General features: G+C 43.0%; 1 protein-coding gene across 4 annotated transcripts in view; it reads left to right on the plus strand.

Moving 5' to 3' along the window:
• The window catches only part of PAMR1 (peptidase domain containing associated with muscle regeneration 1), a 72,885-nt gene extending 64,073 nt beyond the window's left edge, over window positions 1-8,812 (plus strand). For 3 of the 4 annotated variants that reach the window (XM_030560049.1, XM_030560052.1, XM_030560051.1), the window contains 5 exons: window positions 795-1,007; window positions 2,961-3,027; window positions 4,790-5,022; window positions 6,129-6,421; window positions 7,792-8,812. In XM_030560049.1, coding sequence (XP_030415909.1) covers window positions 795-1,007; window positions 2,961-3,027; window positions 4,790-5,022; window positions 6,129-6,421; window positions 7,792-8,328 — 1,343 coding nt within the window. In that variant the 3' untranslated portion in view covers window positions 8,329-8,812. The remainder of the gene's footprint in view (window positions 1-794; window positions 1,008-2,960; window positions 3,028-4,789; window positions 5,023-6,128; window positions 6,422-7,791) is intronic. The other variant, XM_030560050.1, reaches the window with a different exon arrangement.
• The last annotated feature ends 4,788 nt before the right edge of the window (window positions 8,813-13,600 follow it).

Raw genomic sequence — 13,600 nt, forward strand, 5'->3', positions numbered from 1 at the left:
AAAGAGTAGGGGGAAATATCACTTTAAGGAACATTTTCAACTAGTTGTAAGTCACAAAAAAGCAGTAAAGGGTAGGAGAAAAACAAAACAAATAAAGGGAAAAGAAAAATGGGAAGGAGATTGAGGAAGAAAAGAAAAAAAAAGGTTTTTATAGACAGAACCTAATGTGAATAAGAACGTTTTCATGTTTGTTCTTTATTTCAGAGAAAATCAGTGTTCTTTATATTTCACCACTTCCCTGCATTAAGATTGCTATGTTAACGCTAAAAAAAAGAGAGAGAAAAGAAAAGAAACTGAATATAAACAAAAGTGAATCTAAGTAATCTAGTTTCATTATCCAAACCTAGTGAAATGTGGAAAGTAAATAAAATAGGAAAAATGATGCAAAAGACCCTGATCCTGCAATGTTTTATGTATATGCTTAATTTTATGCACTGTAAGTAGTCCTGTAGAGGCCAATGGAAAAACTCACTGTGTAAAGTTAAGCTTATGCCTATGGTTTTATAGGACTGAGGCCTAAATTAGATTTTTAAAATTGTTTTCGGTTTAGAGCCTTTCAGCTTTTAAAAAACCTACAGCGCTGTTAGCAGTATGGCTATTAAGTCTAGGGAAAAACTTCTACATTTACATTGTCCCTTTAATATTTGTTGCTGACTAGTCCTGGCATCACATTTAGTTTAAAAAAAATTGTAAATTAAGTATAATTTGTGTAGCACTGTCTGCATGAAATGTCAAATGATCAGGGGCTCACAATTAATTTTCTGTGAAAACTGTTTACTTTTTTTTCTTGTTAGTTCTACAAGAAAAAAACTGCTCAGACCCTGGTGGCCCATTCAATGGGTATAGAAGAGTGGTGGAAGACACTGGGCTAATGACTGGACGCTATGCAAAAATCGGCACAGTCATTGCTTTCTTTTGTAACAACTCATATGTTCTTAGTGGTAATGAGCAGAGGACCTGCCAAGACAATGGAGAGTGGTCAGGGAAACAACCAATCTGCATAAAAGGTAGTTTTCAGTCTCTTTGCTACAGCTCATAAAAACTGATATGTTTTACCTGGAGTTTGTTTTGTATATTATTTTCTGGTTAAACTATCTGTTTTCTAAATGCCTTCAATAAAAGTGTATGAAATGGCTCAATCAGATTAGCACCCGATACTGAAGCTGATAGTCTGCCAACTTTCTCTGGCTGCTGAGCTCAGCCAGGGAAGATGCTAGTGATTCCAGCAGAAGTTTCTTCCTTTAAGAAAGCATAGAAATGTATCTCATTTTCCCCAATACCTTTGTTTTCCCTACTCTCATATTGGGATCAGATATGGGCAGGGTCAGTGAATCAAAGTAGATCACCGAGGAACTGGAAAATGAAGAAAGGTCTATTGTGTATAAGGAATTATTAGTCTTGCTGTCACAAGGTCCAGTTTGCAATCAGGCTTAGTCAAAAGGACTCTTTACAATAGTAAGGGTTTGCAAGATCAGGCTTACGGTCTGCAGCCTTTCAAGACTTGGTTCAGCAATCCATCTGCATTCAGCAAAGCACTTAAGCATGTGTTTAAGTGCTCTGCTGATTCAGGGTCTAATAGACATGTGATGGGAACCACAATAAGAGGAAGGAATTTGTGTTGGGAACTGTCTAAACTTTTCCCCAAAGAGAGAGAATTTTGTAATACATATTAACAGATTTTTGTTAAACAAAATGAAATATTATAAAGACAATTTATCCTTTTGGGGTTTTGTTCTGTATTTTAAGGTTTAAATACCCTCGCCACACATTGTGTTAAGTGTTCCATTGATAGAAAGTACCTTTTCCCTCTAGCCCTTTTGATTGATGTTAAAAATTACCCAAGATTTGACATATCTTATTAATCAAAAATGCAACTAAATATTGTAGAATGCCACAGTGTACAACTTCTCAAACATATAGATGAACCATATCCAACAGGAATCCCACAGTCCATCTACTTTACTGGAGGGAAAGAGATCTTGGCACAATCAGCTGAATTATTAAGGACCCATCAAATATCTATTCCCCCCAACCCCAAATAATTATAATATACATAATTTAAAGTCCTGGGATTCCCACTTCTGTTATCTTAGGCAAATTTGAGTCAACTTGTTATGTTCGTTCGAATTAGGCCCCTCTCCCAGAAGGGTGTACTAGCTGACAGGTTGGCAGCTATCTGTAATATCCTACTATTTTCATGCCAGGTGCCCAAACATCTGGATTATCCATGTATGCCTAGGCAGATGGTGATTATATATTTTAATTCAATTTAACAAAAGTTCACTCAGATTGCAAATAATCAGATGTGGTCTTTTAATTATTGCTCTGCAAAAGCACTGGTGGTCATTTCTCTCTCTGGCTAAAACTATTATACCTGCCTAAGGCAGAAGAAACTCAGATATTACACGGATGGGTGCCTGGCAAATGAGATAGATAGATAGATATAGATAGAGCAACAGAAAAAGTATTTTTAGGGGCAGAGAAAAAACTGGGATCCTCAACTAGTCTCTTGTAGTATATCACATTCTTGTTAAACAGAGAAAAGAGTTTGAGAGAGATTGAGAGAGAGCTCAAGCTCAACTCTTTCCAATGTACTGGGAATGTAATATACCACAAGAGACTAGCTGAGTATCTCAGCTTTATCTAGCTATCTAGGCAGGTTTAACAGGTTTACAAATCCTTGCCATGTATATATCTGAGACAAAACAAATTATCATTCCAACAGTGAGCATTTGTTTAGAGAAACATACAGTAACATAATAACCAGCTCTCCCTATAACAGGGCCAACAACAGGGGTGTTACTGCATATATTTTAATGAATATAACTATATCTACTTATTGCCTCTTCTCTTAATCCAGTCCATTGTTGCTAGTGGCAGGAAAGGTGGACAGGTATCTGAACCATAATATTTGAGCTCTGAACATGGAAAAGGATTGTGCAACATTGTATTTTTTCTAGCCTGCAGAGAGCCAAAGATCTCTGACCTGGTGAGACAGAAAGTGCTTCCAATGCAGGTTCAGTCAAGGTGAGATTGTAATGCCTCAATTTTAAGAACATTTGTAGTTTATTCCCCCTACGGGATGCAGCCAGAATTAGGGTTGTGAGCTTTGTAACAGCTAACAGGGATTCCCCAGAGACTCCTTGGGGCTAGTGATGGTGTTTTGCAACTTGGGACTGCGGGGTTTTACTGAAGAAACTGGAGGTGAAGGGGGAAGGGATCATAGGGTGGCCTATTGCAGTAGGCCCCATCACTCAAAGAGATGCTACATGATGTGGTAGGAAGTTGGGCTGGATAGGGATGGGAAAGCTTGGTTAGAAAAAAATCAGAGCCTGCCCTGAACTTTAATTCATTTCTCAAAAAGAACCTAACTCAAATTTGTCTGGGGATTCTGACATGTTCAGAGAAACTGTTTTATAATTGTCATTATTTTTTGGCTTTGTGCCACTCTGCAGTGCTGATCTTGTATGTTTTTAGAGGCAGAGCAAACATCACCAATATCTTCAGTCTCCCTCCCCCACACACACACTTCTAAAAGATTCACACTGCTTACCACACATGTCACCAAGAAACATATCTGGCCCTTATCACCATAGTATCTGGGCATCTGACACTCATTAACTGAATTTGTTTCCCCAAGCAGTAGGAAAGTATTATCCTCATTGTACAGATGGGGAACTGAAGCAGAGAAAGTGATTTATCTGCTGTTACACAGAAAGTTGGCAGCTGAATAGGGAACTGAACATAGGTGTCAGAAGTCTTAACTTAATGCCCTATCAACTGGACCATCCTTCCTATTCAGACTTCTTCTTGTTTAAAGAAAAGAAATAGACTTTACTGCCACTGCTCTCAGCCATAGTATCTTGGCTTTGAGGAGTGTCACATGTAATCCACATACATAAGACAATCTGTCTCTCTAGGACCATAAGGGATATATGCTTAAGTATCATGAGAAAAATCTATCCCCCAGGCATTTCTGGCTCGACTGACTGCAACAGGTAGCAGGAATCTCACAGGAAACTAATTTCCTGTCCATTTTTGCAGATTTCAGTAGGTTTCCCCACAAGCAATCAGACCTTCATGTACTTCCAAGTGCTTTCTCACAAAGATCATGTAATTCTCATGAATGAAGAATTTAAAATATTAGCTTTGTAAAGTTCATAGTACACATTCAGAATGATTAATTTCATTTTGAGAGCACATTTAAACTTTAAAAATAGGTCCCATATTTCATCAAATCAGTGCAATTCCTAAACTAAAATGTAGTGATTGGTGCAATTATATATTCTCTCTGGTATGGTAATTATCTCTGTTAATTGCAAAATCAAGCTACTTTATCAACAAGGTTTAATCTGAATCTTTTCCCAATATTGCCTATTATAATGCACTAGAGAAAAAGAATGAGTCTAAACTCCTCTCTAGTAAAAATTAATTATAGCGACACCCAGTTCTAGTATAATTTTTCCATTTAAAAATGCAGCATCACATGTCTTTTGCAAATGGTGATAACATGAACTATCATCCACAAAATATTCCTATGTGATTGGAGACATTCCAGAAAAAGTAAACTAAAAAAAACAAAAACAAAAACAAACCCATCTATAAAAAGGTTGAGCTGCAAATGGGAATTCTGCTAAACTGTGTTGGAGAGGTTTTTACCTTGTGCTTCCAGCAAATAAGCAAAGCCTTTGTGTTTTAAATGGTACTTAGCACAGCTGGTGATAAAGCAATGATCATGATCTTTTTTGTCATATTATTATTTCCCCGTGTTTCTTGTGTGGTGAAACAGGGAGACACCTTTGCATCAACTCTACTCTTCTGCATTCAGTAAACAGAAGCTCGAAATATATCCAACCAAGAAGCCAGCCCTGCCCTTTGGAGATCTGCCTCCAGGGTACCAGCATTTGCACACTCAGCTTCAGTATGACTGCATTTCTCCCTTCTACCGCCGCTTGGGAAGCAGCAGGAGGACCTGTCTGAAGACAGGAAAATGGAGTGGGCGGGCTCCCTCATGCGTTCCAAGTGAGTTGTTAAGAAGAAAAGAAATGCACATCTCCTTGGGGGGGACATATATTCTTCTTAGATAACTGGAGATTCCTAACAATGTAGGCTGCCTGCTCCCAGCTGGGCGAGAAGGCTCAATAACACTGGGAAGACAGATGACTCTTTCTACTTCTCAGTGGAACTTCTGTTGATGACACCAAGCAAGGAGTCAAGCTTTCAGTTTTGTAATTTGCCAGCAGGCTTTCTAATCATCTAGCTAAGCAATAGACTTAACCAAGTTTGCCTATGGAAACATTTTCCTATTAGTCACATTTTCCTGTCCCACTTAGAGCAAATTCTGTTTTTCACTTGTCTCTGCGCTTTAGCAGATAATTTACAGATATATCAAACCAAAAGCAATATAGTGGAACCAGTGAACTTTTAAGAGGCTACTCCCTTTATTCGATCCTGCTGAGGATGGGCTGGTTTTGCAAAGTTCAGAACTGGGTATGAATTAGCTCAGAGTTAGGGGCTATGTAAATCTGGAGATTTGGGAGAGCCCGTTATTGGCATAGGGGCAACTGTAAAATTCAGATCCAAACAAAAGTTCAGAGGGCTTTGGATCTTGGACTTTGGTTTGGGCTCATCTCAAGTATCTAGAAATATTTTTTTCAGTCTTTAGTTGCATAAAGCCCATTTCTACGAGATGACCCATTTCTGGTTGACTCTTGTGTGGTTGCTTAAGATGGGTTTTAGGGTGGAATTTTCACATAGCTGTGGTGTCATTCTGATTTTTTCATGTCTTTATGTAGTTATATTGTTATAGGACAGTCTTACAAAATTGTAATGGAAGATTACTAGTTCAGATGCAAAATTTACCTTCCCACCTTCTACCAGAAATTCCAATGAGAATGAAAAAAAACTAATAATATTCTATTCGCCCGTTAAAAATAAAAATTCTCATGGTGTTTGTGAGTGAGTAGAATGTTGCAAGGCTGATCCAGGGGTGAATTGGTAAACACTTTCCTAGTGCTAACAATAAAGTTTAGTACCCTAAGGTGCACCATAGTTTGGAATCAGGAAGTGGAGACATTCAGATTCTTGAGGAAAAAGAATCAACTCATCCTGGGTTCGTATTTTTACAGTCTGTGGAAAAACGGAAAACATCACTCTTCAAAAGACTTCATCTATCAGATGGCCCTGGCAAGCAGCCATCTATCGGAAAGCCAATGGGGTAAAAGATATCAGCCTCCGGAAGGGGGCGTGGATCCTGATCTGCAGTGGGGCCCTGGTGAACGAGCGCACCGTGGTGGTGGCAGCTCACTGTGTCACTGACTTGGGGAAGAGCACTGTCCTCAAGACAGCGGAACTCAAAGTGGTCTTGGGGAAATTCTACAGGGACGATGACCGAAATGAAAAGACCATCCAGAACTTACGGGTGAGTAAGGAATTCAGGTGGGAGTGTAGAAATGCTGACAGAGATACAGACCCGGACTACCCCTGTAGTCCATCTTGAATGAAGAGAAAAAAGCCCATTCATAGGAATATATTATATATATTTACATACTTTTATTTTGACATTCCTGGAGCCTGAAGTCTCATGTTCATTGACAAAACTGTTGGGAGGGTGGGAGGGTGGGGGGTTCAGCAGCACTGCAAGCTTCCCTGCACATCATCCCACTAACATTGCTCACTTCTGACAAACAGGGATGAATAGACTAGTTCAGCTTGTTGAGCCCTAAAACCATTGGCCTCTTGGGTGAGATTGCCAAAAAAAGAGATGCCAACCGGTGATTATATTTTTGGAGAGGGAGACACATGTCCACTGATCCTGGTCTGTCGCCATCAACTCATTATACATTTCAGCCCCAGATCTGAATAACTCCAAACTTTGAGGAAGTTTGGATCTGACTCCAGATCCATAGATAACAGTTCAGGTCCAGTTCGCATCAAAGTAATTTGATGAGTTAATTGATTTTCCAAGCTAATCTGGGCAGCCTAATGGTTTCATATCAAAATCAGGAGAAACTCAGCAGTTTTCAATGTGTTTTTCTTTTTGAGTTCATTAATATGTTCTTTCCAATAAAATAGAATTGCTTTGTTTTTTATTTTATATTCAACTTTCTGCTTCATTTTGGTACCTAACCCCACATTCCTCTGCCTCGCCAGAGTATTTTACTATTCTTGATAGGAATGTCTTTCCCTATTCTGCTCCTGCTGCCTGGAGTTTTCTTCTGACAGCATCTTATCAGCCCAGTAAGGGATAAAGGATTAGGCTCTAAAGTTATATATTGCATAATGCATTAATTCTTTCTTTTGCAGTGAGTTATTGGAAAAAACTCAATAAGATATATTTTAGTTCAGCTGTAGGACACTGTTACATTTCTGCAGACTGAAACGGACATGCAGTTAGTCATTGTCCACTAAAGGACTAGGCATAGTTTTCTCAATAAAAGGTGAAGCTACTTGAAATATATTTCCCTCTTCCAATTTCATTGCAACTGTAAAATGGGCCCATATTTGTTGAAAAATTGATTGCCTTTCATGATTTCTTTCTTTTTGCTGTCAGTAAAAATTGATTTGATCCCAAGCAAAGGTTGTCTTTGAAACACCGCATTTGAGTATTTTGCATGTTTTTTATTTGAAAAAGGATTTTACCAAGTTGCATGGACAAGGAACTTTTAAGTGGTGTGAAACCATCTGAAATGAAATGTGAAATTATCATGGAAAAATTGTCATTGATTTCCCATTCTTCTATTGTCCATCATTAGTAATCCTGTAAATTTTCCTTCCCCGGTTTGTTCCTAGATTTCTGCCATCCTAGTGTATCCAAACTATGACCCCATATTGCTTGATTCCGACATGGCCATTGTAAAACTTCTGGACAAAGCCAAAATCAGCAGCCACGTTCAACCCATTTGCCTGGCATCTGCTCATGATTTGGACCCATCCACAGAGGATTTAAAAATAGTGATTACTGGCTGGAAGATACTGGCTGACATTAAGGATCCCAGCTACAAGAATGATACAATTCGCATGGGAGCTGTTCAGATGGTGGACTCGCTGTTGTGTGAGCAGCAATATGAGGATAATGGAATCCAGGTCATCATCACTGACAGCATGTTCTGTGCCAGGCAGCATCCCACCGCCTTTTCTAACATCTGTCCTGCTGAGACTGGAGGCATTGCAGCCATAACTTTGCCAGGAAAAGCGTCTCCTGAGCTAAAATGGCACCTGATGGGATTAGTGAGCTGGGGTTATGATAAAACTTGCAGCCTAGAACTCTACACTGGCTATACCAAAGCAATTCCTTTCAAGGACTGGATTGAGAAGAACATGAAATAAAAAGCTTGGTCTGGAAATGGCCTTTTGTAAGTTTCATAGTTTCTCTCACAATCTCTACTGCTTTAGGCTTCTCTTCCCACCGATGAGCCACATTTGGGATTTGGCTAAGGCAGATGCCCTGATAATTTGTCATAGGTTCCGCTGTTCAGTGAGGCCACTTTACTTACAATACAGGCTCTCTCTGTGTGAGGGGTTTCAACAGATCTCAGCCTGCCTGTCTCCCTGGGTGGGAAGATGGTGCTTGGCTCCTGAGTCTGACACTCATAAGCAGGACTACTGGAATGGCTGAATTTAGTCTGTGGTATATAGTCTGCTGGATAAATGGATCTGTGTGCATTTCACAAAGGAGCATAGGTTTGAGAGAATTCGGAGGTTGGAAAGAGTAGCCTGAAGTAATTACTATGGATGAGCTTGTTATGGTGTATTCTCTGTATTGCCATAGTATGATGTATTCTTTTCCCCTCCTGAGTGCTGTACACATTAAACGAAGGTTTGTTTTTTAACCTATTTAACCATGTCTGATATCACTTTTATTCAGAGTCCCTGTCTCCTTTTTTATGTCCTACTGTCAGTGGGATGGGCCTCTCCGCTTAGCGGTTATGTGGTAGGGGAACCCAGTCCCTCCCCCTCCACTCTGTTCCAACCCAAGAGCCCTCTTGAGCACCATAAGGGAGGAGTCCACTACTGGCAGTCTGGCTAATGCCTCCCCTGGGCCTCCTCAGGAGGGTAGGGATTCTTGGCTCTGTGCAGCAGACCTCCCTTGGGAAAGTCTTCCTGGCATTGTCCCTTTGCAGCAGCAAGCGCAGGTCTGTCTTGCTCCACCTACCATCTTGCTGTGCTGAAGATACTCCATTCCACGTCCCTCCTCCAACTACAGCAGGCCCATGATGCCGCCCAGAATTGTTCCTGCAGCCTTAACTCTCCAGTGTGGGGGTTTGTCTACCACATGACTCCTACCAAGAGGTATTTTCTGCCTGTGGCTGCATGTGCATTGCTCTCACTGGGTGCTGTTCGTACACATTGAAAGGAAAAATTGGCACAAAGCCTGAGGCAGGGCCATCCTTAGGCACAGGCAGAATAGGCAACTGCGTAGGGCCTCACACTGCCTGGGGGCACCACTCTCCAGGCAGCCCAGACAGTGTAGAAGCAGGGCTGCTGGGTCCTAGAGAGAGCCGAATGCAGCACAGTCTGAGGAATGGGATTGGCTGGTGGGGTCTCTGGGAAGGGGAGGGGGTGGGGGTTGGGAAAGGAGCTCACCTGTGAGTGTGACTCTTTCCCCCCCGGCTGAGGTCAGGTGAGGCAGGCTCTGTGGCTCTGCAACGAGTATCCTTTGTTGTCTCAATAACATCCATTCTTCTCCCCCCTGCCCCACGGAGCACCCCCTCCTTTCTCCCTCCTCCCCAGGAGCACCCCCCTCTCTCTCCTCCCTCCCTTCCGTCAGGGCTAGGTTGGGTGAAGTGCTGGGAGGGAGGGGAGGCTGGCTGGCTGCTTGCTGAGGAATGAAAGTGAAAGTAACTCACTTCCTGGGCAGGCAGCCAGAATTGGAATGTCACACAGGGTTTGGCTGGGGTTAGCCAGATGTGTGAAAAATCAGGATAGGGGATTGGGGTAGGGTGAGCAGATATCCCTATTTTATAGGGACAGTCCCAATTTTGGGGTCTTTTTCTTATATAGGCTCCTTTTACCCCCCCACCCCCACCCATCCCTGTCCTGATTTTACACACTTTCTGTCTGGTCACTCTAGGTGGGGGTAATTGGTGCCTATATAAGACAAAGCCCCAAATATCGGGACTGACCCTATAAAATCAGGACATCTGGATCTGGCCACCCTAGCTGGGGAGTGCCTCTCCCCCGGGCTGGCAGCTGCCAGCGATCCATCTCATCTGGGGGGAGCTGCACAGGGCAGGATAGCTGCTGTGGCTCCATGGGTGCCCTGCCCTGAGATCAGATGCTGTGCTAACTTCACCATGGTCCATAAGGCTGGTGGTGGTGCCCATTGGCGTGTGATTGGACCTGAGGGTTTGCTGCTGCTGTTGCCACTCTGCACCCCAAGAGGTGGATTTTGGGGTCCTGCAGTTTTCCACCTATCTCCTCCTCTACTGCAGCTGTTGGACCAGCGGGCTGGGGGGTGAGCCAAGCATGAAAGCAGTACTGTGTTGCCATTTAGATTGTCATTTAACAACTTTGTTTGCCAAAAATTCTTGCTAACAATCCTGAATCCAATTTCAATATTTTTTTTAAAAAAAATCAGTATCTTAGCCAAAAACAGAAAATTAAGTTGTTGACAATTATTAGTGACAGGTTTGGTTTGAGGCAGGGAGTGGGCCAGTTTTCATCAGAGAAACAAAAAATGTTGACTGACTTTCCTATAGCCTGTTACTCCTGATAAGAGCCCTCCAACAACTGTAATATGCTCATCTCCTTACTAGTTTATAAAGCAGGGGTCGGCAACCTACGGCACATGTGTCAAAGGTGGCAAGTGAGCTGATTTTTGATGGTATGCAGCAGCAGGCTGAGCGGCTCAGCCCATCAATGCTCTGGGGTTCCAGCTGCTGCCCTATTGCCAGCTGAGATACCAGCCATCGACCCCACTCAGCACCTGCTGCTGGCCTGGGGACCCCCAAGGAACCCCAGGCTGGCAGTGGGCTGAGCAGGCCAGCTGAACCACTCAACCTGCTGTCAGCCTGGGGTTCCATTCACTCAGCTGGCAGCGGGCTGAGTGGGCTGGTGGCTGGCTGAGCAGGGCCGATGGGGGGTTGAGTGGCTCAGTCTGCTGCCAGTCTGGAGTGCCAGCAGCACTCAGCCTACTGCTACTCCGGGGTTCCGGCTGCCGGCCCCTTGCCAGTCAGGAGCTCAGCCGCCAGCCCCACTCTGCCTCCTGCCAGCCTGGGTGAGCAGAATCCCAGGCTGGTAGCGGGCTGAGGGGGGGTTGGCGGCCGGGATCCTGGCTGGCAGGAGTTGGTGGTCAGAACCCCAGATCAGCAGCGGGCTGAGCAGGGCCTGGAATCCTTGTCTAGGGTTCCAGCCACCAGCCCGCTGCCGGTTTGGGGTTTCATTTACTCAGCTGGCAGTGGCCTGAGCAGCACCAGTGGTCAAGACCTCAGATAATAACAATAGTTTATTTATATAATATAGACATAGAGAGAAACCTTCTACAAACATTAAAATGTATTACTGGCATGAGAAACCTTAAATTACAGTGAACTTGGCACACCACTTCTGAAAGGTTGCCGACCCCTGGTATAGAGTGACCATATATTGTACTAAGATTCTCCTGCTTTTTTTTTCCCTTGTGAGTCAGTATAACTTTTGCCAGCCCAGAAGTTGGGCAGCCAATGTTTTACGTTTTCACAATGTTTTCTCCAACTTTCATAAAGTAAATACATAGTTAATATGAGTTAAAAAGGCCAGGGACACTTATTTGTGAAGAATCTGTACAGCAGATCATGCCCATAGACGATCCAGAAAAGAAATTTGAGGTTGAATTTTTTAATGTTGTGATGGATAAAGCAGTATCTGCTGTTGATGAAAGGTTTAATACCTTGCAAGTACATCATGAACAGTTTGGATTTTTGTATGACATAACTAAATTCAACGAAATAGAAAAACAAGAGCAACTAATGACAAAGTGCAAGAATCTAGAGAGCCTCCTGAAGCATGGTGATAGTTTTGATTTAAATGGACTTGAACTGTACGAAGAATTGAGTACACTGTCATCAATGTTGCCACATGCAAAATCGGTGATGGACATTGTACAGTTTATTCATACCTGCAAACCTGTTGACATATATCCTAATGTGTACATTGCCACTCGTATTCTACTGACAATTCCTGTAACAGTAGCAACAGGAGAATGGAGTTTCTCAAAACTAAAGCTCATTAAAAACTATCTCCGCTCTACAATGAGTTAGGAACGCTTGACTGGTCTTGCTGTTCTTGCGATCGAACAAGACACGACTTTGTCTTTGTCATACGATGACATTATTACTGATTTTGCAGCCAAAAAAGCCAGAAAGATTGCTTTTAATTAAAAACAAATCTTTGTTTCAATACCTCTTCATATAAATTTCCAATAAAATTTTGATAAATTAAAAAAAATATATTATTTGCATCATTCTGTCATATCAGAATTTTTTCTATAGTGCTGCTTCTTTAGTGCTAGTCCATCAGCATTACAGTGTGCTTAATTAAGTTAAACTGGTTTTAATAATGTGAATGTGGCAAGTTTTCCAATACTATAAGCTTATGTTTGTGTTGCTAAGAGCAGATCAGGAACAGGGGCACCAGTTTAATAATCTCGCCTAGGGCACCATACATCCTAAGGCCGGCCCTGGCCTGAGGTTTAAGGTGTAAACAATTGACAGCTTTTTGGAATACATCCAGCTCTGTTATTGGTCTACACAGAAACACTCTGATTAAACACAGTTGTAAAGTCCTCGTCATGTATTAAAAACACTAAAGATATTTTTCAGAAGCTTTCTTGGGGTCATATCCAAGACCTACTAAGGCCTAAGGGAGTGGATCTCTTTAAAACATTCTGATTTGATTTACGATCAGTGAAGCCCTTCACTGAATCCTGCAGAGTTAGAGTGATGGTCATGATAAACTAAGGCCATGTCTACATCTAAAATTTTGCAGCGCTGGTTGTTACAGCTGTATTAGTACAGCTGTATAGGGTCAGCGCTGCAGAGTGGCCACACTTACAGCAACCAGCGCTGCAAGTGGTGTTAGATGTGGCCACACTGCAGCGCTGTTGGGCGGCTTCAAGGGGGGTTCGGGGAACGCGAGAGCAAACCGGGAAAGGAGACCAGCTTCGCCGCGGTTTGCTCTCGCGTTCCCCGAACCACCCTGCAAACCGCAGGGAAGGAGACCTGCTTGTTCGGGGAACGCGAGAGCAAACCGGGAAAGGAGACCAGCTTCGCCGCGGTTTGCTCTCGCGTTCCCCGAACCACCCTGCAAACCGCAGGGAAGGAGACCTGCTTGCACAGGGGTTCGGGGAACGCGAGAGCAAACCGGGAAAGGAGACCAGCTTTGCCGCGGTTTGCTCTCGCGTTCCCGGAACCACCCTGCAAACCGTAGGGAAGGAGACCTGCTTGCTCGGGGTTCAGGGAACGAGAGAGCAAACCGGGAAAGGAGACCAGCTTCGCTGCGGTTTGCTCTCGCGTTCCCCGAACCACCCTGCAAACCGCAGGGAAGGAGACCTGCTTGTTCGGGGAACGCGAGAGCAAACCGGGAAAGGAGACCAGCTTCGCCGCGGTTTGCTCTCGCGTTC

Source organism: Gopherus evgoodei, chromosome 4 (assembly GCF_007399415.2).
Source record: "Gopherus evgoodei ecotype Sinaloan lineage chromosome 4, rGopEvg1_v1.p, whole genome shotgun sequence".
NCBI classification, from domain to species: Eukaryota; Metazoa; Chordata; order Testudines; family Testudinidae; genus Gopherus; species Gopherus evgoodei.